At 39.7% G+C, this 26234-nt stretch overlaps 1 protein-coding gene across 5 annotated transcripts in view; it reads left to right on the forward strand.

The window, feature by feature from the left end:
* Positions 1-11865, forward strand: part of LOC119646882 — a 270812-nt gene extending 258947 nt beyond the window's left edge. For 3 of the 5 annotated variants that reach the window (XM_038047512.1, XM_038047510.1, XM_038047511.1), the window contains 3 exons: positions 47-1425; positions 1559-2831; positions 10987-11865. In XM_038047512.1, the coding sequence (XP_037903440.1) occupies positions 47-1425; positions 1559-2831; positions 10987-11567 (3233 nt within the window). In that variant the 3' untranslated portion in view covers positions 11568-11865. The remainder of the gene's footprint in view (positions 1-46; positions 1426-1558; positions 2832-10986) is intronic. The other 2 variants (XM_038047513.1, XM_038047514.1) reach the window with 2 other exon arrangements.
* The last annotated feature ends 14369 nt before the right edge of the window (positions 11866-26234 follow it).

The following is a 26234-nucleotide window of genomic DNA, read 5'->3' on the forward strand; positions in this document are numbered from 1 at the left end:
AAAACAAATCCCAGATTTTACTTAATGCTTCTTACTTTTATCTAAGGTTTTGCGTTCCTCTGTCCTAATGGAACCCTGTTTAGTCAGCATGACTTTGTTTGTGATTGGTATCGAAATGTACCTTGCGAAAGTAGCCCAAATTACTATTTCATGAATGAATTACTAGATAAGTCTGTAAGTCCCCATCCTGAGCTATTAATGAAGGACGTTGTCGCTATGGTCAACTATCCGATGAAAGTTATGAAACAACAAGAAATTTTTAAGAAAATCCTACCGCAGCCGCCAAGAATCGTATCAACTACTCCAAGGCCAGCTCCCATAAGTTTCCCGACTCAACCGCAAAACTTTCGCAAACCACCAACTTTGGTACAACCAGTTATACCTCCAGTGAGAAATCCTTTCCAAACTGAAACAAAGCAGCCTGATCCAAAATTATTTGAACCAGTAACTGACCTGCCCCACGTACAACAGCCGCAACCACTGCAACCTCAATTTGAAAATGTGCCACATTCACAAAACATTGAACAACCTCGACAGGAACTATTTACTCCAGCACCCCCCACTATTCCCCCAACAGCACCTGAATTAACTCAACCAATTCCTGAAAATCAACAAGCCATCAACCACTATGATCCAAGCAAAGTTTACATTTCTAGTCTGGGAGAATTATCAACGGATCCTGGATCAAATTTCGACCCGAGTACAGCCATTATCATTCCTGACAAATCTCAGGAACAATCACCAATATTCACTCAGGCAGGAAATCAAGAGCATTTGCTGCAGGGAAAACTAGAACCAATCCAAAGTCAAGCGAACAAAAACTTATTATTGAATCTGGAAAATATTGCATCAAGCATACCTGGAAACATAAACTCTCAATTAGCTTTAATAAGAGATCAACCTTTGTCCGAAGGGGAAGTTGTACAAATTCCAGGAACGCTCCATGTCAGCTTGAATTACACGCAACGAATCAACACTGCCTTGAAAAACGTCCTCATCCCATCGACGGCACAAGACCAAATAGCCATAAACCCTCTTCTATCTGGAGATGGAAAGCTTGTTAGCGAAATATATGGCCAAAATCAACTCCAGGACAATAACGGCATTTTGAAATTTGCACACAATATCAATTCTGCCTTCCAGGTTAACAATCCCGCTTTAGGTGATGGTCAGTCTCAACAGGCGATCGAACCCAAGGATTTGCTCAACTCGAAAGGCATTGGTAGTACAGGTAAAGGTTTTGGTTTCACATCAATCGATACTCCATATGGACCAGACGGTAAAATTAAGCCACAACAATATCCTACTGCGCCAGGACCTCAAACTTTGCAAGGCATTGGCTTCTCCAAAAGCAACATAGCCGTCTCAACACCAGCAAGCGTTCTTCATACCCAAACAATTTACATACCATCAATCAACTTGAAGGTAAAATAAAAAGCCGATTATTAACACAATTACTCCTGTTTCTACTTCTTTTCTTTTTTTCATGAAAATATACAAGCATGACACTATTTGTTTTCCTTTTAATTTCTACTATATATTCTATTCTATAAACCAGCAAAATCCTTCTTCCGAGAAGACTACTGATGAGACTGCAACAGCACAATCTCCTTTACTACTTGACCAAATTCCAGTAACCATACAGAACTTACTTAGCAACGACGATCTGGATCGAGATCAGCTGACCGCAGCTAATCAACACTATGGTTCAGATTCAGGACACAACCGACAAAATGGACTCGAAGACAAAAATCATGCTAAACGGGCTGAGAATTTGCTCCTTAAAGGTGTACAACTAAGTCTATACGACACGGCTTACGACCAAAACTTAACACCTTTCGACAACCATATTGACATTACCACACCCTACTCGACTGAACGGACTGCTGTTTCAACCACGACATTTGGAAAGACTGACCTAAAAGATCAAGACGATATCAATGGACCCTTTAAAATCTCTATCAACACAGAGGACATTAGCCGAAGTCTACCCGCTCCTACTCCAGAATATGGGATTTCATCGACTATTGATCCTCTATATCTACGAGATTCTTCCGGGTCTCCTTTGCTAGACGAACTCGCACCAAATCCAAAAGGGGATCTTGCAACAAAAGGACATACGACCGAAACTCAACTTACTATTGAAACCTCAACCCTTTCCATACTTAGTAGCACTATTCCCACCGAATCCAGTGCTACACTGATCGAAACAGCGACGGCCACTCCTTCGAATAGTGGCCTTCCCGACGCTACTGCCGTGGCTCCGACTGATGTTACAACGACTGAAACAGATCAACCACAGCCTTTTAAGTTAAAAAATCGATACTTCACCCGTGCACGTAAAATTCGACCGGGTTTGACTACGACCAGTACTACTGAACCCACCCTGAAACTGGAAAACACAAACCAAACTACTTTTGACTCGACCACTACAGAAGTAACGAACTTGTATGGAATTCGTGCGGCGTTGAGCAAGACGCGTAATAAAGTGAAAAAAGTCAGGATCTTTAAGCGGCCAAAATTGACTTTTATCGAGGACACGAATCATCCACAAATTGTTAAAAATCTATCTAAACTCAAATACACTTCTACTATCACTTCTTCCAACACTTCTACTTCCTCTGCTTCCAATTCTACTTCCTCCAACAACAACATCAACAACACAGTAGATAACATCAACAGTAGCATCAAAGAAAACTCTAGTACGACCATACACACCCCATTAAAAAAGTATCGCAATACATATAAAAATGAACTGAAATTACAGGCATTGGGGCAACCAGTAACGACTAGTGGAGGCACCGCTACATTTAAGCGTATTACAAATAGAGGTAATTAATTAATAGTGAATTTATCGTAAAACAAACGTAGTTGTAGATGTAAGTTATGTTCGTGCATAGAATAGCTTCAAAATAGGGTTTGCCTTCAAAATGGCTAAACCTAACCTAAAGCATACAACCTGCCCTAACTGAATTATAAGTTCCTCTGTACTGAAAATTCTAAAAACATAAATAAAAGGGTCTGTTTATCCAAAAGTACCGCTTTTACTTTTGATCTGCTCTCGCACTACCCGGGATTGACAAACAACATGTACGACCCTTTCCACTGACACCGGCAATAATCCTCGCTGAAGACTAGAAATCTAACACAGGAATCACCTTCAATGGAGTTAACTAGAGTCTACAAAAACAAGTTTCTTCAATAACGCACAAGCTCATAACAATTTTGAAATTCCAGCAACCATCACGTCCTCCAATTCGAAAAGGATAGAGGTGTCTCACTTGTCCGCTTCGTTTCAGTTCTACCATTATGCACGAGGCTAACCCTTCCTCCGGTTCGTCAAATAAGTCGTAGAACTTATAATCGTATCTAATTCGTCTCCTTCTTGAATTAGGTGCTGTCACAAGCTTCAAGGCCCAGGCCAAATTGAACTCTCGCACCAATGACTATTATTATCATATCATCTCCTTCTATCAATGAACGAGAAATCTTTTGCTCAAATATGTCGATCTACCTTTTCCAAGCCCTTCTCAAGGTTCACTTAACACCGGCCATAATACAAAGATGATTCAAAAACTAAAAAAACAGGAGATGTTAAACAAAACTCTTCCCGATATGTGAAAAGAAACTCGTATTATCCCCTCACAGCCACTTCATTGTGAAAAAGCAGTATGGGTTTCACCAATTTTCGGGAATTCGCCAACTTCGCTGCATTTTCATTTTTCATGAATAATTAATCAAACCTTGGCACAATATATCGATGGTGCGTTCGGAACAAATTGCATTTAATGTCAAGAAATGATACTCAAAAAAGAACGAAAAAGTTGACTGACGGTTTCGTCCACGGCAGAGGCAACTCTTCAGACGCTGTCTCACCTCTGCCCTGGGAGCGGCGTGATCGAAAGAAGCGACAGATAGTAATCGCTCCATTTAAACATAATCGCCAACAGATAATGGGTACGAATTATATTCAAGTGAAATCCGTCATAGGTCCAGACCTAAACCAGGCCGAAGTAAATTTATTGTTGAGAATGCTGGGAGTCCTGAGTTCGCACCCATTTGGTGACGGACAAGACCACCTGGGAAGCAACTTACTTCCTCTTTTGTAATCCACAAGGAAGTAAGTTGCTTCCCAAGTGGTCCGATCCGTTACCAAGTGGGTGCGTCCCTCAATAATTATTGCAGATCAAATAAATAAGTAAACACTAATTGCTCATTATGGAAGACAATAGAGTTGGGTCCCAAATCAAATCTTGCTTTTCTCTTATCACTTGCTGGGAGTGTCATCCCCTGATGACGACGTTGCTTTAATTATATTATTCTATGCAAATGTAGTTCCAAAATCGCATCTTCCTGCCTCTGTATTTTCAGCCCTCTTACTGATATACAAATGATGCAAATCAATAATTCATTCTATGAGGCCTGCCCGCTTTCTAACACCATTTTTAAGATTCTATTGAAAACAAAACCTTATTCAAATTGGTTCACTATCTGTCATTTTTTTTAAGGTTTTGTTTGAAACAATATTGCGTGCGTTGTTTAAAACTTAACTTCGTGCCTATCATCACTCCCGAATATTTGATGGCCCGCTTGAAAGTGATGATGTGATTACCAATTCTAATGCAGGCGTAATCTCGTTTCCGGCGCTTAGTGATGAGGACGGCTTCCTTTTTTTCCTCTGCAAGTGATAGTCAGGCCTTAACAGCACTCATTGCTTCGCTCAAGTATAACCCAGTATATTCTAGATGCTTCACGACGCTCTATTGCCGGCATAACCCATCACCATAGCACCCTCCGAAATAGATTAGAGATTAAGTACACCCTTTTACATGACGTTCCACAATAGTGAGCCCAGTACAGAACCCTGTGAGACACCCGTGAAAACAATTTACTTCTAGGGCCCGTCATCAGTATCATACCAAAGCCTCCTTTCTGCTAAATAATTATCAATAATAGCGTTGAGGTGGGTGGGAACACCAATCGCTGCCAGGAATTTCCGTATTAAGCTCCAACTGGCCAAATTGAACGCATTTCATACCACCACGCAATATTTGCTGGAACTACCCTTTGCGTGAATTGTGTTCCCTGCCAACCCAATGCCTATTTTAATGGCACCTATAATTGATCTGGTTTTACAGAACTTGTACTGCCAGTCTGAAAGGCCCCTTGGCTCCTTAGAACCGAGAGAAATCCATTACAGATTACGTGCTCCAGCAGTTTCCCCATAGTGCTTAAAAGACATATGGGTCTATAGGAGGATGACTCACTTGAAGGTTTACCGGCGTTAGGCATCAGTAACAACTTCTGTCGCTTCCACGCTGTAGAGAATATCCCCCCGGAAATGCACGCTTCAAACAACTCAGTGAATATATATGGTCTGCATTTTGAGCTCAAGGGCTCTTTTCGGTATGTTGTTTAGGCCCGAAGCTTTGTAGTCGCTTATTCTGCTACAGATTTTCAACGACTCGTCTGTGTTTGCTGCAGAAATTGCCATCACTTCAGAAAACTCTGAAAAATGCCAGTGCCCTTCGAGTGCAGGGTGAATAACCATTGGATGATTCTCAACAAGAGGGTAGGGCACGTGATCTAAGGGATGACCGGCCTCTGAGCGGTTTTCATCACAATTCTATTGGCGCCCCCCTGCGCCTGAGTGCCTTAAAACATTCCGTCTTACTCTGCTGAGTGGCAAGATTGAGGTTTTTGCGTACTTCCTTATTGGCACACTAATTTGTCCCTGATCGATCCGGCCTTCAGCCCTCTGAGTGGTTCGTCTGTGCTATGCGGCAGGGTGATCGAAGACTGGCCAGTTCACTATTCCACCAGTAGTTGGGTCTTCTACTGGGGAATATGCATCTCCTAGGCATGGACGAGTCACATGCTTTGACAATGCATTGCATGACATGCTCTCTCCGTAGAACTGCCTGCCTCAGTAGGCTGGTCTAGACACACTTCCAAGAAAGTTTCCTCATACAATGCTCTTGCAGAACAGTCTGGTGCCCTTCTCGGGTTTAAATATGCTGTTTTCCTGCCATGTGGCTCTCCCCAAGTTCAAAGGTCATTGCCTGACGATCGCTGTGGGTGAAGTCACCGGCAGTGAGCTTTGGACACCGTCCCCTCACGTTGAGAACAAAATGGTCTAACATGTTTTCAAATTCGATCAATGTGAGATTGGCTGGGATGGTACATTGTATAGCTTGCCGACCGTAGACCGCCAGTCTAGTCTGTGACCCATACACCACCATCACGGTTTCTGTAGAGGTCACTTATGATGGTAGTTTCCATCTCTTAACCGTCTAAAGATTTCTTCTTAGTTCCCTTCTTCTCTGGCATCGAAGATCTGCAATTTTTCCGGGTCTTCTGACAATCTCGCGCCAAATGCCTTGCAGTGTGCAAAGTCTTTACCAATTTTCACTTCCACCCACCGTCACTTTCGGGTTCCAACTTGCGCGCTTTGCAGCAGTATCCAAATCTAACGAGACGATCTCCAAAAAGGTTTGCTCAAGTGACATAATATCCGCTCGTTTTGTCTCAGAATACTGAAATATGTCCACAAAGGATTCGATTTTACATCACTCGATGTAGTCAGCTGAACAATCCGCGCATGCCACATGTGCCAACCTTTCCACCTCTCCTGTATATTTTCTCTAAAGCATTGTGATGCGCGTTGAATACTATGATAATTCCGCTCTTTTTCCGGAATAATCTGCAATACTTTTGCTACTGTACCATCACTTCAATGATTTCGCACAGCAGCAGTTTTACTTTGAAATTCAAAAATACTAAACAGCGTTGTTTAGCGTTTACGTACCAACATTCTTGAGCGCAACACTCTTCAAACTTTTATGATCTGAAGGCTCTTCTTGGTGATGTTTAAACAATCCATCGAGCGCTTGGGTTTTGCCTAATGAGTACCATGGACTGCTTCATTCCTAGTAGATTCATCCAGTATAGTTCCCTCATCATTTTTCAACACTGTAGATCACTGCCATGCTCTACCAGTTTGCCTTGTTACTCCAACGTGTTTCAAACTTCATGCCGAAATGAAACCTCGTTTTCATGCCATCCCCTTGGTAACAACAATTCGAGGATAATAATGTTGCTTGGACTTATACAGCTCTTCCCCTCCTCACTGATATTCCCGGACATTCTGAAAACCATCCTCCTTGCCTGCATGGGTATGTGAAGATGGAAAGGAGTTAACCCCAGAAGGACTTTCAGAGATGTAGTTGGGCATGCCCTCATGGTCCCACTGACACTCGCACAAGCCAGTCTTAGTATGATAGTTTGTGTAACACTGTAAACGTTGATTATCGCGCCATATATCATATATTTAACGCCTACTATGGATCCATGAGTAATCAGAACCTTTGTAACTTTCCGACATATGTTTCCAACATATGTCTTCCAGAGTAGTTGACTTTTTTTCTCTTTTCATCTCCATTCTATTTTATCCAATGGCTCTCAGGTACCTGGACCTGTATTCTAGTATTTATTATCTCGCCAACAATCATCAACTGTCGACACTTCTGTGTCCCTACTGTCTAACATCTTGCCTATCGAGACGAACAGAATGTTTCCCACTCCCTTGCGGATTAAGGCATCTCATCTCTCTAACATATCTGCTGAAGGATTCGTTTTTATATTCATTAATTAAGGCCACGAGCTTGTTCGACAGGAAGTTTAAAGCTTTTTTCGACTTCATTTTTAATTCCTCGTGGTGTCTGATATCTTCTTTAACAAAGACTGTAGTTGGCTGGCTGGGATGTGTCACGTAGTATGAACAAAAGTCACGGTATTTAACGTTGATGGATCTCGTAAACTGACTTTCTGAGGTATACATTTAGGACATTTTTCATTTGGCTTTCTTTTTATATTTTTGTCCCTCTACATTGTACTGCTTAAGTTTGTCGAAAATTTGTTTGTTGACTATCTGCTGTTCAGCAAGTCTTCATTTAAAATGTCAAGTCAATCTAAATAGTTTTCAGTATTTGGTTACCATCGAGTGTTCTATTTTCTCGGATTGTTTTTGGGTGGTTAGTTATTTCTTTTTCGGAAGCTGTTATCTCGGCAGTGGGGTTCATTTACGTCCTAGTTTTTGTAATTCTTTCACAACTTCACAGCCTCTATAACTGGCCGGGTGTTGGCATGACAACTTGCACACTTTGTCGGGAAAGCTCTGTTATTGAGAGGAGGTGCTTCAAAACAATAATTCATCAAATATTGAACCCTTTAGTGTTCTTCATCCAAAACAGCTTAAATGACCTCATTCATGACAAGAAAAAATATTATTGCTGGCGGAATGCAGCCATGCTAGGCTCAACTTTGGACTTCAAATTTCTACGAAATTTTACCTTCATGAGATTTAGTTAATTTTGAGTAGACTTAGCTTTAAGACAGAAGTAGACAGATTTTATGACAATTCCATGCAGACCCGGGGCTCCAGGGGAATCACCCCATTCGGGTCCCTTGAACCAAGATTTCGATATGATACTAAATAACAAATTCAATGAATAAAATTTTTTTTCAAGGAGCAAGTAAATTTCCACGTGAAATCCATCGATTTCCGTTTTATGTTTATAATGTTTCCACCACGATAAGAAAAATAACGAAGGTTATTATACTAAAAAATGCGCCCATAAAATTGTCAAAGAAATTCTTCATCCTGAGTATCTAAACTTCTAAGAAGTGAGAATCTGATCGACTAAGACAGAGCAATAGTTCAGGAATTTTATCAAAGATTACTGTATAGAATTGGTGCCCAAAATCACAAAGTGCTGATGTTTGGTAATGAAAAGTGTTCACAGATCTATTAAAACCAAGCTGCGGTGCCATTAATCCTCAAAAAATCGGAAATCGTTAAAATCCTGTGGTTTGGTAAATTGTTATAATGAAATCTCTACGCATCCTTCCTGTCACTTTGGCAGTGCGCGAACCTTCTTTCTAACCTTCTGAACACGTGAAGCAGAAAGCTGCATTCACAGTAGTTTCAGTAGGTATAAACCTGGGGGCGCATAATGACTTCTAACCAAACCTAGAATTGTTCTGGTGGGAGGACCCTGAGGTGTGCCACCCTGAACTTCACTTCAGGGTGGTTCTTGGTGTCGAATCATTCGCAGGTGCTTTAGTTCATGCCTCAACAATTTTAAGACCAGTTAGGCGCTCGTCTTTTGCATCTTCAAATTTTCAATCACAAAACAATAAACGGTGGTTTTCTTATATTTAGAGAACTTCCTATCAACTGAAGGCTCAAAAGTCCATTATATTTCCGTGGAATCGCGAACTTATGGACGTCCACTGCGAAGTTCATCATCAACCTTTCTTAGCCCTCTTTGTACGATTTGTACCATTGGGGAACTTGTGACTTAAACAAGGATTTAAAATAATTAGACAGTTTTTGCTGTGTAGCATTGACGAAAGGAACAAGTGGTTCCCGAAATATCGGTATATGTGAATAAAAATAAATAATTCTAGCGAAAAAGCAAAAACCGTCTAATTATTTCAAATAATTTTAGTTAAACAAGCCGTAACTCCTCCTTTTAAATGAAGGAATTGTTATAATTGATCCATTCGACCGTGTTATACAACAGAGAATTTACCGAATGGTACGTCTTGATTTTCCACCATTGCAAGCAGAATTGAAGCCAAGCACGTTTGTTTTGAAACTAACTCTCTCCCCTTTTGCTGGATGTTGAGAACTCAGCTTTGGATGAGTACTTGAAAAAAATCAGGGCGGTAATCCCGGACGAACACAATATTCATCTCATTGCCTCCTTTTACACTTTACTGTCGAAATAAAGCTCTTTGGTTCAAACTGGACCGTAATTTTTAAGTTTTGGGTAAAAAAAACTCAATAAAATTGCTTTATTGTCTGCCTATCAAACTTTTTATCTCAGAAACGGTTACTCCTATTGATATGGGATCCGGTGGAAAAGTGGGACCTGTAAATCCATTGCATGCACTGGATTCCACGTGGAGTTTAAGGGAGAGTCCCCATTCATACAAAAGGAGGGTGTAAATAGATCTTTCACCGAATATAGTCATGTGGGGTTTACTTTACAAAACCGATATTAGCTTTTACATTGGTTGCAAAAGGGAGGAGTGCGGGGATTCGAAAAGAGCTAGTTCAAGGACCTGTTCTCAGAAACTAGCCAAACCAAATATCTGAAAAGAAACCTGGTGGTCCATGCACATGGTCATCTAGGCCTGAAAATACTTTCCATTCCGATACCAATTAAATAAAGTTAATAATATTATAAGTATATTTTCTAAATATTGACCGGAAACTCTCTTAAATTTATCCCAGAATCATCAACCTTGCAGCAATATAGGCTATATTATAGAGCATGATACCACCAAGTTTGGTGGAAATCATACTATTATTAAGAGAGTTATAATAGGTCAAAATTGTCGCGTTTGTTCAAATTTCTTGCATTCTAAGATTTTGACTTTATATAACAAATACACAAAAACCTTTCACATCTGAAGCGGTTAGCTACTGGTTTCCAGACTTGTTATTATTATTATGGCAGACCTTACCAGCAAAGTTAGCAAAACATTTCTTTGAGTTAAACTCTGAATTTTAAATATTTGGATACTGTTATTAAATATTTCAAAGTTTGAGTTGGGAGGTAGTTTGTTAGCCAAGGTTTAAATAAAACTAAACTGAGTCCTAAGAGTAATTTCTTTACTGGTGAAAGATCTTCTCGAAGAAGAGAAAACACTAAAGGAATAAAGGAACTATCCAAAACCCGTTTAATTTTATTTCAATATTTCAAGTTTTTTAATTTCTCTCCTTATGCCTACCTATCACTCGCTATCTTAATATGTTGTTTTTTATTAATCTAAAATTCTATCAGATACATTCTGGTGTCTTTAGTTTTTAACTAGAATACTGTAATATTAACGTTTTTTAAAAAATACTTTTCTATTTACACATCTTACCTTCACAACATTGAACACTAACGTCTTGTATTTATTAAATTCCAGGACGACGTCTTCAATCAACTACACACATTATTCAGAACTCGCCCAGTCAACCAAATGAATCAAACGGATCGAAATCAACAAAATCAAAGTCGCCATATGTTAATATTCCAGGCACGAAAATTTCTATAGCAAAATCAATCGAAGAAGGATTCTTCAGTGTATCGAACTATCCATTGATGCCTAATACCAACAAAGCGATGTCATTCTCCTCCATTTTCCCAGGCATTATTATACATCCTGGATCGCCATTCATGCTAAGACAAAAGTCTGACCTGGACTCCAACTTCCTCTTCCCATTTTCCACAATCAGTCCAAGAACACAATCAGATAAGTCAACAACCCTGACGACTACAACCAAATCCCCAATAGTTAAAGCAACCAGCAGCCTCCTTGCTAGTACACCAATTCCTAGTTTAACCTCCATTCCCCTTACACAGCATACAGCCCAAAGAAGATCAGACGCCTTCGATGATGATGATGATGACGAAGGCTCCTTTTTTAAAGGAGTCTCGTCATACCATGTACCAATTAGCAGTGTGGGCCGACTGCCCGCTGATATCAAGGGAACTAAGAAAAGATAGAACCGTGTGAACCTTTCGTCATTAATATGCCATTTTTATGTACCATCAGTCTCGTAGTTAGTCTAGAATCCATTGCCATCGTTTGAAACTTCGATTACTGGTATTACCCATTTACCTGATACACTGAGTCATTGCAAATGAGTCGAACGTCATGTAATGTTGCTAGCATTATTCCTGCTTCATTAAGATTTATCAATAGTCGTTTCATTAATTTTTTTCGTAAGTTTGTGCATTAGAAACACGCAAATCATGTTTAAATTAACTTTTATATTTTGTTTATTTATTAAATAATAAAGAGTATAATATATGCAATGTTAATAGTTATACAGGAATTTGTTTTATTTCTTTCCTAATACGAACATAATATTAAATTTTCGTTTCCTCTTTGGTGCACAAAACAAACTCCATACAAACTTGGTCACAAGAAATGTTCATATGTTTCGAAACGTTTCGGGCACAACTAACATGAGACATCAGCTTACAATTTAGTTAGATCATTTCTACTATTGGCTACTACTACTATTTCTACTAAGGCAGTAGTACGCATTGGTACTTTTGAAAGTCTAAGTTTGTTTAATTCAATATCATAACGCAAAAGAAAAGCGTTTTTGTACCAACACATGTATTTACCGTTATCGTTTTTTTGTCCTTACATCGCAAAATATACTATCAAAATATGATTATATTGTCAAGATTATACGCAATGTTGCTCAATGTTCCTATCGTAACCGCTGATACCACCTACCGTTCTCGCAATTCATTATAATCCGTACCAATATGTTTCACTATTAGTTCGCCGTGGCGACGGAAAACGAAACAAACAACAGTAACATTTTCGTCATTTCTTGATTGAATAGAATGATTCCCTTAACATTAAACGCAGGTTATCGTCTATGAGGACCGTAAGAAAGAAGAATGATTTTCATAAAACTGTCAAATTACTACCAAATGATGCTGCGAAATATGTTGCGTGCTGCGACAAGTGCCACATTACATTGATAATAAATGAAAGCTATTTATATAAAAGGATATTTGATATAATTTCCGAAGGTTATTATTATTATTTTGTTAAGGGAAAGTCGCACCGCGTCCTTGAAGAACTATTGTGCCCCTTTTACTGGTTATAGTGTACCTATTGATCATAGTATCTCAAGCAGGCCTGTAACCGTTAGCAACTTCCGAAGATCATATTCCATCTGTCGAGATAATATTTATTCCAATTATAGTGTAAGTTTAGGGAAGTACATTCCAATTCTATGGAAAATAGATCGCAGACCACTAAAGGCTAGCGTCACTTCAACCGTTTTGAAATTTAAATAACTCTCCGTATATGTACACAACAATCATATTCCATCACCTAAAAACGATTTTGAGGCTACATAAAGTTGTGGAAATCACGGAAATAAATATATGGGACGGAGAAGGAAGATGACAAATCGGGAAACCGGGAGCTGACGCTTCGGGTATGAAGACAATGATCACTTACGACTAGCTTAAATAATAGCTAATTGTACTTAACTCTATAAAATGGGTGACTATTACATAGTTTAGCCAACCCGACCTTCTCGGTATTCTACTTGACTGTGTATATTATTCTGTATATACATCGATCTTGACAATTTTATAAAAAGCTTAACTTTTGCAAAAACTGCGCCCCCACTAAAGGCGGGAGAAGGTTGGAAATTTAATTACCTAACTCATTTTAACTTAACCTAGCTTAACCTAACATACAATAAATACTTAACTACTTAACTAATATTTACAATAAGCACATTACAATTTCCTGCGCTTAACCTCTATCCACCCCTACCAGGCTAAGAGTATCGAAAAGGGTGGGGATTTTGGGCTCTAGAGATGAACTCACGATTTGGCAGGGCCTTAAGTATGTGGCCAATGGGGAAGTTTTACGCTGTTGGTAGAAATGCCGAATTAATCGGTTGGGGTGGTCCTCCATTCTTACGAAGAACTTTTCCAATATAGTGAGAACGTATTCTCGAAGTGGTTTCACTTTGGTTCGCCTATATACTTCGGCGTTTTTGCCGAACTTTTTGATCTTCCAGTTGTATGACAAGCCTGTGCAGTATCTAAGGATTCGGCGTTCGAATGCCTCACATTTTGCCATGGCATTCTTGGAGCATGTGATCCAAGTTGGTACAGATAACGGGTCTTATTAGAGTCTTGTACAGAGTCAACTTGGTTTTGGTGCTGAGACCTACTTGCGAAGAAGATAGTAGATGCCACTATCTGCGTGCCTTGCTTATAGCGAGCTGAAGGTGAGGTTTGAATTTGAGGAGTTCATGCGGTGTTACTCCCAAGTATTTGATCGAGCTAGATCTGTGGTGTTCCCAATTCTCATTTTCAAGCGTTCAGCCTTCCTGTAGTTGCCTCTAGAACCTAGGTATCTAGATTTTCTCCTAAAGTTGCAGATTTGCGTTTTTCCCTCGTTTATCTTGATTCCCCAACTACGGTAGTACCTGCAGAGATCTACAATGTAGTTCTCAACCTCTTTGGTTGCCCTGTTTGGGTGAAGATTCGATGCGACGATAAGCGTGTCATCGGCGAATTGGATCAGGCCAACGCCATTATCGGAGATCGGAACATCAGCCGTGGAGATATTGTAAAAAGGTTGGCCCAGAAATGGATCATTGCGGTACTCCCGACGTTACCGGCAAGAGATCAGAAAATTCATTCCCCACGCTGAAAAAAAAGTGCCTATCTTCGAAGAAACTTAACGCAATTCTAATTATCGGGACGGGGAATTCGTTGTCTATTAATTTATATAGAAGTCCGTTTACTGACACAGAGTCAAAGGCCTTTTCTAAATATAACGCACATGCTACTGTCGGTTTGTTGTTGACGTTAAGTCTTGAGACGACTGTGTCGCGAAGGTAGCTCAGTGCGTGCTAGGTTCCGTGTTTAGCGCGAAATCCAAACTGGTGGTCACGGATAATGTTGTTGAGGTTACAATGCTGGACTAGCCCAATACCCAAAATTTTGGCAGTTAAAAACCTGTACTTCTTCGAAGCTCTTAACTTTTTGCCATGTTATTTTTTGATGAATGATATACCTAACCTTCATCACCTCGGTGCGCTCTTGAGAGGGCTCAAAGGTGGCAATAAAAAGTCCCGATTGTGTTTTCATCGGGAGAGTAGGATCTTTTTTATGCAGAGCTTTGTCTCTGCGGGTGACTAAGTTCGCTACCATGTTGAGTTTGAATTCGGAATGGTCAGCTTGAAGTTCTTGTAGAATGTCCGTAGGGTCCATTTCCCCTTTGGAGATCTCGGATTATCAAGGACTGGTTAATAAGAGAGGGCGGGGGGGGGGGGGTCCTTGTTGTGAGCCCTTGCTCTTTCTTGAGCCCGAAGACTTTGGCGCGTTCTTCTGCCGTCTGGGTAAAAATGAGGGTTCTATCCGCCCTCGTATTTTTAAGGGATGCTTTCAGTCCCTTGGTCTTAAGTAATTTTAGGAAATGGGAAACCTTCAGATTGTATCCGGTTATGGGTGGAATCTTGTCTCTACTGATTTTCGAGGAGGTGATGGAATTAGCGGATGCATGTGGTGGGGCAGTTACCACTTTTGCACTAACCTTACTTTTAACATTCTTGCGTCTCCGAACGAAGTTAAACGGGTCTTCTTTGTCTATAATGACCTCTGGGAAGGATGCAGGGGATCCCACGCTGTCCATCTCGCAACCCTCCAGGTGCTCCTGCTGATACTGCAACTTCTGCTGTTGTTGTTGTGGTCGCTGCTGCTGATAACATTGTCTCTGCTGCACTGCTACCGGCCCAAAGCGGAGCGTCTCCTCCAACGCTGCCAACTGCTGTTGCAATTGCTTTATGAGCAATTGCTGACACTCTAGCTGGTGTGTCATGGCTGCTCGTTCGCTCTTCAGATCTACAATTTCCTTTTGCAGAACCAAAGCCGCACTTTCGGGTGATAATGACATTCATAGTCTTGAATTTGCAAAGCGACAACTTGGACCTATTATAACTTTGTTAATGATAGTGCGATTTTCACTTCCAACTTGGTAATATAGTAGAATTATGCTTTGCGTGATAGTCTATACTACTGCAAAATTTTATGGATGGACTTAAAGGAAGGTTTTGCAGCCAATTACTAAAAATTATAGTATAATACTATTATTAACTTTATTTGAAAATATATCGGCATGGAGGATATATCGGAGCATAGGCACCATATAGTGGCGGCCTGTTGCTTTTTTTCAGATTTTCAGGTAGGTAGTTTCTGAGAATGGGCTTGTTAAAGAAATAATCACTTTCGACCCCCCGAACTCCCCACCTTTCCAATAAATGTCAAAACTAAGATCGGCTTCGGAAAGTATTAACCGGGTGGACAGACAGATAGACGATCAGACAGACAGACAGCAAACGGATTTTAATATGGGTTTGTTTTACACAAAACCTTAAAAACGCGCCCGAGCAACTAAACTTAATTTTGGCCATGATAATGGTAATTTTCATTCATTTCATTTTCAAGAGGTAAAATTGTTACCAATCCATATTTTAGCATGAATTTTAACGAAGGTCCATTTTTTCAATGAAACAAAACACATTTACTCTATTGTCCATGGTTAATACAATCTGCCAATACTATGTCCATTCCATATTATTCAGTTCCATGGAATAGCATGGAATAGAAATACGAGTAGTGTTTGGCAGATTTGATTTAGCAATAGAAAATGAGAAAATATGTTTTATTATTATTTTTGTGTTTTTCTTATTGTCTTCTATTTGTAGTCAAGCCTAAAATTGATAGACCAGTAACTTGCTCCAAACTACAATTTTTATTGTACAGTGTAGATATATATTTCGGGAACAACTTAACCCCTTCATCAGTACAAAGCTACTAACGGAGTATGTTCCAATGAGTTCTTTAGACACAACAACTGGTGCAGTCAAATCGAAAATAAAACAACAAAGAATACCATCGAGGCAGCAAACCGTTTCTTTTAGCAGTTATTGAAAATTAAATGAAATAATACATAACTATTAGAATATAAAAATTTTTCGAGGACCACGATATCTACCAGTCTAATAAGTAGTGTACTTACCTCAAAGTCCCAACATCGTATGAACAATTTAAAGGGTATTTTAAACACATTACTGCTAATCCCAATTCCTCAAGTCAACGAGATTAATAACTGACCAGGATGTTTCCATTTGATTGGATGCTCGTTCAATCGAAATCCAACTCGCCATCACATTTCTGAGCAAGATACTCATGACCACAATTGTATCCTTAGGAAGCCTCTAGCGTGCTGCGTGCAGTTGTTCAAATAGAGTATCCCTCCTCCCCATATAATATATATAGTATATATGGTTGCCATTCACCCCTCAATGGGGCAAGGCAGGTCAACCACGCCTACGCGCCATCTACATGGTTTCCCAACATGCGCTTCAGCTCCCCCTAGGACCTCCCGAAGAGATTGAACTCCCCCACTGTTCTGCGCCATGTGCTCCTGGGGGTGGCCCACTTGTCGGCTATGTTTGGATAGAGATGGAACTGATGCCCCTCTTTAATATGTGACCTATCCACTGCCACTATTGCGTTTTGATTAACACGAACAAGACTAACTGGCCTGGGCGCTGAACAATCTCTTGGTTCGAAATAATATCAGGAATACACCGGCGATATGTCGCAGGCGAAGCTGGAGCTTTCAAATAACAGTAGGTGTCACTTTCTATGTGCTATAGCAACACAGAAACAACATTAGCACAAAATAATTTGAACTTAATCGTGGTGTTGGAGCAACTGCATTTCGATATTTTAGGTAACGCAGTAAAGGCGGATCTAATACTGGTAATGAGTAGACCAACATCCAGTTCGATGCCAGTGTCGGTAGAAACCAGGCTTCTTAGGTACACAAATTGATCGATTCTTCAATGCCCTCCCGTTAATGCAGATAGGGAGAGTGCAACGACCCATCAGACTGAAAACTTAGAACTTTTAGTGCTTAGAACTTAGAACTTAGAACTTTAAACTTAAGTGCAACTCTACTTCTCTCTCTTTCCAAATCCAAAGCCAATTGGCCAATGTCCATGACTCGGTAAGAGAGCAAACCGATGTCATCAGCGTTTCAGGATTATTTTACCTATTATCTCTGTGGAGGTAGAGAGCACGCAGTTGCCTCTGTAATTATCGTAGTCAAGACGGGTTCCCTTCTTCGAATTCTTGACGATGATCTTTCTCTTTCCTCTACTCTCCGGAAGAGAAGTCGGATTCCCAGGATTTGCAGATGAATGGAAGAGATTGCCCTGCAAATACAGCCAAAGCTGTAAGAAACAGCTCCACGGAAAAACCGCCAAGCATAACAGCTTTACTTCATTTGGGTGCATTGATGGCCAAGACAATTTAACTCCTATTTAGAAAACCAGTCCGTATGCGTATGTTACGGTCAATTCCCATTTCATTCACAAGAAGTTGCACTTCACCGGATGTTATACGGTTAAGAACTGTGGATGTGGGGATTAGTGGAGGAGGAATCAACCGTTAACGTCAATCGCAGGACAATCGAAATATTTGCTACCATATGCAAGTTCTTTCGTGATGCGGTCCTCGAGATTTCACACGGTTTCGAAGCTCGAGCGCGTCACACTGGCAGCGAATAAAAGTCCCTTCAATCCCTGCAGTTCATCGAACCGCTGCCATGAGTCTACATTCAACCAGATCTTGTGACGGGCGCTCGAGTTTCGAAACCGTGTGAGTACCACCAGAGAAAAAAGCACTTTTAATGACTCCATAAGACATCTGCGGCCCGATTAACAAGATAACTCTCCCACTGTCGAGCGACAGCTGAATCATATAAGCGGGTGACGTTGAACTTGGTAGGTCGCAGCTCATTTAAAACTCAACTGACCTTATGGCAAGCTCTGTTCTCGAACAATGTGCCACCAATGACGAGAAGATGAAAGATGCAAAAATCAACAAACTTTCGGGCATTATCGTTACAGTCGCAAAAACCGTGCTTCATGCTCACATGTTCAAGCAAGGTGTTGTCAGACCCCATTTTGGCATTCAGATCATCCTGTAGGAAGCCTGTCCTGAACGTCAGGTAATTGCTCATACAAAGCATCCTTCTTCACTATATCGGAAATCTCCGTTGTTGTATTACACTGCACAATTGTGATGTTCCTTAACTTAGGCTAGAATTGTACTTTTCTGTTAGAAACCGGCTTCCAGGTCAAAAGAGTTCGCCTTGCAATAGCCGCCAGTAACAATCCGACACATTATTCCCGTCTTGCTTTCCAGGGTACAAGAGACAGAAAATCTATACATCCAAGACAGGTTCCACTTTCAACACCTTACTTAAGTACAAAAAACAACCCGCCGGCTTGAGCCAGGATATTAAATTCCTACAGCTCTGCCTTAAACACAGGGTAATACCGAAATCGCACCAAGCTTCCATCAAGGCAGGGCTCCCTAACAGAAATACCGCCAAACATACCAGAACGCTGGAAAGAAGCCTCATCAAAGAGAGCATTAAATCAAAGTTCTCAAAATTGGATAGGATCACTCTACACATCTAAAATTAACGCATAAGATGTCAGAGCAACATATTCCAATAGACACCACACTTTTCAAACTACACCGAGAACACGAATGCCAGCAAGATAGAAAGAAGAAGATACTTTCCCAGAAACTAATGTCCCTGAGAAACGTGACCGGAGCATATAGAACAGAAAATAAGTCACCACAATACATAGCAGAGTTTGTAGTTAACAAATCGTCGGAAATATTTACAGATGACGAATTGATGGTACTGAATAAAGAATTGAACTATGCGACACCGGACTTGAAGATGAACGCTGAAGGTACGATTATAGACGTCGAGAGAGCTATTGGGTTTCTGGAAAAGGATGATCGAGAGAAGGGAAGGTTTCTCGTTAAAAATATTATTCACCAATACAGCAAAGGGACAAATAAACAAAACAACAGGGAAGAGCGGATCATTAAAAAACTAAACAAGAAACCAGTTTTTTACCTAAAAGCAGATAAAGGTAACAAACTGGTAATACTAGACCGAACGACCTACGAAGACTTGGCACTCCAGACACTAAATAACGGTAACTTCTTCAAACTAAGAACACCTCCTCTACCAGAGTCAATAAACACTAAGGGAATGTGTTGACCTTGTCCAGAACATAGCCGCATTATGCATGCCTAATCCCTCTTTGCCTAGGTTCCAAATACAACCCAAGGTACATAAAAATGGGAACGAAACACGGGAAATTATCGCGGACACTAATTCCCCTACCTACAATATTGCGAAATGGTTACTACAAGAAGTCAACGCTATCAGTGACTATCTTAGCAAATATGTCGCAAAAAAACAGCTTCCAGGTGGTCGAGAAGCTGAAGGATACTAAAATCAGGCAACATGAAATCCTAGTTTCGTTTGATGTGAAAGCACTTTTTCCGAGTATACCCGTCAAACAGGCCCTACACAACTTCGAACCGTGGCTCAACAAACACCGCACCTCAACCAAAGAAAAGAGGCAGAATCGCCAATATACAAAGCTAGCGTCTATATGTATGAGGGAAAACTATTTCACCTTTCGGAATGAAGACTATAAAACCACCGCAAGCACGGCAACGGGTAACCCACTTTCCCCTCTACTATGGCAGGTCTTGAGAAGCTAATGAAACAGCGTGGGATAATGCCCACTTTTTGGGTTAGATATGTTGATGATGTACTAGCCATCGTGCACAAATCGTTGTGGAATGAATTGCAAGAAAAAATCAACCAGCTCCATAAAAATATTATATTCACTATGGAGACAGAACAAATGGGATAAATACCATTCCTGGACATCAAAATCATTAGAAACGGGGAAGACCTCGAGTTCGACATATTCAGGAAGCCAACAATCACCCAACGAGTCATTCCTAACAGCTCTTCCGATTCATACCAGCACAAATTCGCGGTCTTCCACAGCATGGTGCATAGAATGCTAAACATCCCCCTAACCAGATCGAGATATATCAGAGAACTGGTTTATATGATATAAAAGACACCGCGAGAAAGAACGGTTATAGCACCGACATTATAGACACTATAATAAGGAAGAAACCGGCTATCAATAACAGGAAACAATTGACGTTGTTGCCAGGCACCAATGAGAAGACAATAGTGAGGTCAAGCATTAAATACAGCTCGTTGTGGCCTAGGATTAGTAATGTGCTTAAAGAATTTAAAATAGAAGCTGTCCCAACAAGTAGAGAAAGTCTAGAAATATTTAAACAAAGTAACGCCAGGTTGTTGAACACCGATATGGGCAATTGTTCATCTAGTTTACTCCAGGCAATTAGGGTAAGTAATTAAGGGGGGTATTACAATTTGAGACAAATTAGTTAATTAAATATTAGTTATCATGTTGATTGGTCTAATTGGGAGAGTATATAAGGCTTAGAGTTAAGTAAAACAAATCATTACAAAATAAGCACTGAAGAAGAACACATGTTGTGTCCGAAAGACGTGTTTGCTACCTCAATATAAATAAAATTCTATAGTTAAATTGGAAACCTTTCCTTTTAATAGTTTTATTTTAAAAAGAACTATAGTGAACCAAGGAACTATTTTTATAAAACTTATTTGTATATGCTTCAACAAGCCGGGACATCGAAACCACGGCGCTTCCGGTATGAAAGGTTTTGTTGATCTTGTGATACTGACATTTTATCTCTTAGGGATTACCAATTTGATGCAAAAGAGGCAACTTTGGCCTATTGTAACTTTCTTAATAATGGTAGGATTTCCAGTTGGCTGCTCCATATTAAACCCTATATTAATGCAAAATGTCATGGGGCTAAGATGAACTTAAGGGATGTTCGCAGTAAATTTTAGAAATATATTAATATTCCATTATTAACTTTATTTTTGCAAATATCAATATGGAGGATATTGCAGAGCCTAGATATCATATCGAGGCATCATCATGACTTTTTTCAGGTGAATAGTTTCTGAAAAAAATTTACATCCGCCCCCTTTGTATGTATGGGGACCCCCCTTAAGTTTCATGTAGGACGATGCAACGATGCATACGTGGGCGTTCACGTTGTGTTTGTTTTCAAAAAATCTTAAAAACCGCCTATTTGCGGCGACACTTCTATACAAGGAAACGTGAATACTAATTAGTTGCAAATTCAAAGTAATCTGACACTTGCACGATACTTATATATGGCTATTATTTTCAGATTTGTCAGTGTCGCTCGTGAAAGGAATGACCACTTTTCAGCCCTCGTCCTCTCCCCTTATGAATTCAATGTAAAAACTGAGACCAGTTTTGGAAAGTATAGAAACCCTCCCCCCCCCCCCCTCCCTTGTCTTAAATTCCACGTAGAACGATGTAACTCACAAAATACGTGAGCGCTCACAGTTCCCACTTTTCCACCAAATTTGGTGCTAATCAGTATAACTGTTTCTAAGAAAAATGCGTGTGATAGACAGACAGTAAACCGCTTTTAATAAGGTATTGTTTTACACAAGACCTTAAAAAAACTCCACTAAAAGATATCTTAAAGAAAATGGCGAAAGAATTTAGAACGACGACCGAAAGATACAATGCAAAATGCATAACTTGAAAAATCAATTTATTATAATAGTGAATTTAAAAATGCAGAAATTCAAGATGGGGCCAATGTATTGATGATTAAATAATATCAAAGTGGTTCTATGTGGCCAAGAAACTTTCCTTAGATTCTTGAAAAATATTCTTCATATTCTACATCATCTTTTACGACGTTAGAGTAATTATGTCGCCAGTTTCCAAGGGGACCACCTTTAAAAGCAAGCCTCCGGAATCAGCACGTTTAATTCTTAAAAAAATCGAAACGCCTCAAAATCCACTCCCAAACCCATATCAGTCGTTTTTTCATTCCTTCGACTTTAAAGTAATAACACAAATCGAGAAACCGACAGCCGAGCTCCACGGATGAACATTTTTGTGTTTTCTTATGTGAGAAACTTTGAGTACATGATTTTTTCGCTTATTCAATTGTGCATTATTTTGAAGAACTATTTATATAACTAACTTATTCTGGAAACAACTGTATCGATAATAGTCCACTTTTGTTAGTATCTGGTTTCACAACAGGAGTTGATTAATCTTTGCTAAGTCGGCATAAATTTGTTTTAAACAAATGCAAAAAGTCGACGTATCGGCCACTAGACGCTTGGGATATAAAGGTTTCGTGTTTATCGTATGTGAGGAACTTTCTACTCATTTTTCCATTCAAAAAAAATCAAAAAGTTACATGAGTCATAAATATTTTGCTCATACTAAACAAACAAACATGATCTATTAACATATACTAATACTAAATCATCATCATCAACGGCGCAACAACCGGTATCCAGTCTAGGCCTGCCTTAATAAGGAACTCCAGACATCCCAGTTTTGCGCCGAGGTCCACAAATTCGATATCCCTAAAAGCTGTCTGGCATCCTGGCCTACGCCATTGCTCCATCTTAGGCATTTTCTTTTTCTACCATGAATATTGCCCTTATAGACTTTCCGGGTGGGATCATCCTCATCCATACGGATTAAGTGACCCGCCCACCGTAACCTATTGAGCCGGATTTTATCCACAACCGGACGGTCATGGTATCGCTCATAGATTTCATCATTGTGTAGACTACAGAATCGTCTATCCTCATGTAGGGGACCAAAAATTCTTCGGAGGATTCTTCTTTCGAACGCGGCCAAGAGTTCGCAATTTTTCTTGCTAAGAACCCAAGTTTCCGAGGAATACATGAGGACTGGCAAGATCATACTCTGGTACAGTAAGAGCTTTGACCCTATGGTGAGACGTTTCGAGCGGAATAGTTTTTGTAAACTGAAATGGGCTCTGTTGGCTGACAACAACCGTGCGCGGATTTCATTATCGTAACTGTTATCGGTTGTGATTTTCGACCCTAGATAGGAGAAATTGTCAACGGTTGTATTCTCCTATCCTTATTCTCCCTGTTTGACCAGTGCGGTTTGATGTTGTTGGTTGGTTCGACTTCGATGTTGACGCTGCCACCATACAACAATTAATAATATTAATACTGGGGGAAATTACACTGCATCCAAGACGAACGTGTTCCTTTACTGATTATAATATACCTATTGAATGTATCCGACAGGAATTATGTTCTGTACTTCTCCGTATTTTAGCTTGGCATCTGTTATTTTCCCCTTGTTGTGGTACTATCCCTTGGTTACAGTAATTCAGAATACCGCCAAGAAAGAATGTCAATCTTCCTTCCATTTAGGCAACTCCTTACCCCGTTAATACTGGCGCACATTCTGAAGATCTGTATCTGAACATGGAGAGGAATTGGTCCCAGAAGCGGCTCCAAGGATGCTGTTGGGCATACTTGTGTAACCGCATGTCTGCCGTGCTGAATGGTACTATGGTGGCATTAGCTGTATTGATGTGCAGCCTGGCCTCCTTGTACCAGGCACTAGTGACTTTTAATCCAGACCAGTTCCATGTATGGGAAGCTCTCTTTAAACATCACATAAACCTCTTTCGTTTGAATTGATGCGGCCGCTTTGGGGAGAAGTGCGGGTGACAGATTAAGAGGCAAACAGACTGCAAAGCTGCCTGTTTTGCGTCTCAATTGCTCGTACAGTCACTCAAAGTGAAAATGATCCACCCATTGAAAATGACTTTAGTCGAGTTAGATTAAAGTATAGTTAATACAAATGAATTTATTTCAACGTAATAATAATTCTTGATATGTTAGTAATAAAGACTCAAGATATATTTGAAATTAGTGTATTTTCTTTGCAGTTACTTGTTAATATTTGTCATTGGTCCGAATATGGGGTCAAAGTGAAAATGATCCAGGCAACTTATTCCAATGAACTTGGTACTAAACTTTCGTGATGTACTGTTAAAATGCGTAGCTGTGCAACTGTGCAGTTGACTATAGCCCTTCGCTGAGTGCAGTCATCAGTTACATTTATATTTCGGCAAGTTTTTCTAGTGAAATGAGTCGACACACGACGTACGAAGAGCGGGAGGTAGTGATCCATCATTTTATGCTTGGAAAAAGTAAAAGAGCGATAGCGAATGTTGTTAATAAAAGTCCTTCAACTGTACAACATATAATTGAGCGATTTAGAGAAAATCGCATCGGTAATAAAGTTCGTATAAGTCCTAAAAAGGCTTTTTCCGAGCGTGACGAATGATGGATTTTAAATTTGGTTCGAGACAATCCTAAAATAAGTGCACCAAAAATACGTGTAGAAGTTGAAAAGCATTTAGGTATCAAGGTCTGCGACGAAACAATCCGAATCGTTTTGAGAAATCATGGATTTAACAACAGAGCCCCTTGAATAAAGCCGTTAATTAGTCCAAAAAATAAGCAACACCGGCTAGAATTTGCAAATCGTTACTATTCACACGGTCCAGAATTCTGGAACAACGTTATCTTTGCAGATGAGAGCAAATTTAATGTTTTTGGATCCGACGGAAAAGTTCGAGTATGGAGAAAGAAGAATGAAGAGTTAAATTTGAAAAATTTACAAGCGAGCGTAAAACATGGGGGCGGTTCAGTAATGGTTTGGGGTTGCATGGCAGCCAATGGGATGGCGAATATTTATGTCATAGACGGCAATATGGACAAATTTATGTACCTTCAAATTCTAAAGGACAATTTACATGCCAGTGCCAGAAATTTGGGTCTTGAAGGGAATTTCCAGTTTTACCAAGATAACGACCCCAAACACAAATCGTTTCTCATTCGCGAATGGATGCTCTACAATTGTCCTAAGGTTATCGAAACTCCACCACAATCACCAGATCTGAATGTTATCGAGCATTTGTGGGACTTTCTAGACGATCGAATCAGACAACATAGAATATCTAGCTGAAATCACTTAAAGCAGGTTATTTTGGAGGAATGGGCAAAAATTCCATCAGAATTCACAAAAAAACTTGTTGAGTCAATGCCAAGAAGACTGTCAGCTGTTAGGGTGGCTAAAGGGCTTCATACTAAATATTAATTAGCTAAAAAAAATTTTGAATTTACTTTGTTTTTGCCTTTTTTATTTTAATGGATCATTTTCACTTTGACTAGGAATTATGCATTTTTATGTTTATGTTATTATATTTATAAATGAAATAAATTTTTTATTTTTTACAAACTTAAAAGTAAACGAGTTCATCTTAAGCAACATTTTTTTATTTATAGTAGTTCATGATTTACTTATTTTCAATTAGTACAACACATTTGAACTGCTTTATACCGGGTGGATCATTTTGACTTTGAGTCACTGTACATTTATTCCGAGATTTTCGAAATAAATGTCCGGATGTTCTATCATACCCTTATCCATGACATAAATATATTACAATTTCAAAGCAATTTCTGACGACCACTCGGCGATTTATTTCTGAAGAGAAGTGTCAGATGTAAAGGCACCTTTAGAAACTCCCTCGATATATGACGAATAGGATAGTCGGACTCAACCATCTATGAAGTTATCCAACATTTAATCGCATCCCAATCGAAAGTCAGATAAACAGTATTCATTGGCTTGCAAACAACATCTAATCCAGAACCCTAATTAATTGCAAGCAATGAATGAGACGATTAATATACCCACCACAGTAAGTTGTCATCAACATCAGCTCGCAATTAGTTTAATGTTA

Source organism: Hermetia illucens, chromosome 1, assembly GCF_905115235.1.
Source record: "Hermetia illucens chromosome 1, iHerIll2.2.curated.20191125, whole genome shotgun sequence".
Classification (NCBI taxonomy): Eukaryota; Metazoa; Arthropoda; class Insecta; order Diptera; family Stratiomyidae; genus Hermetia; species Hermetia illucens.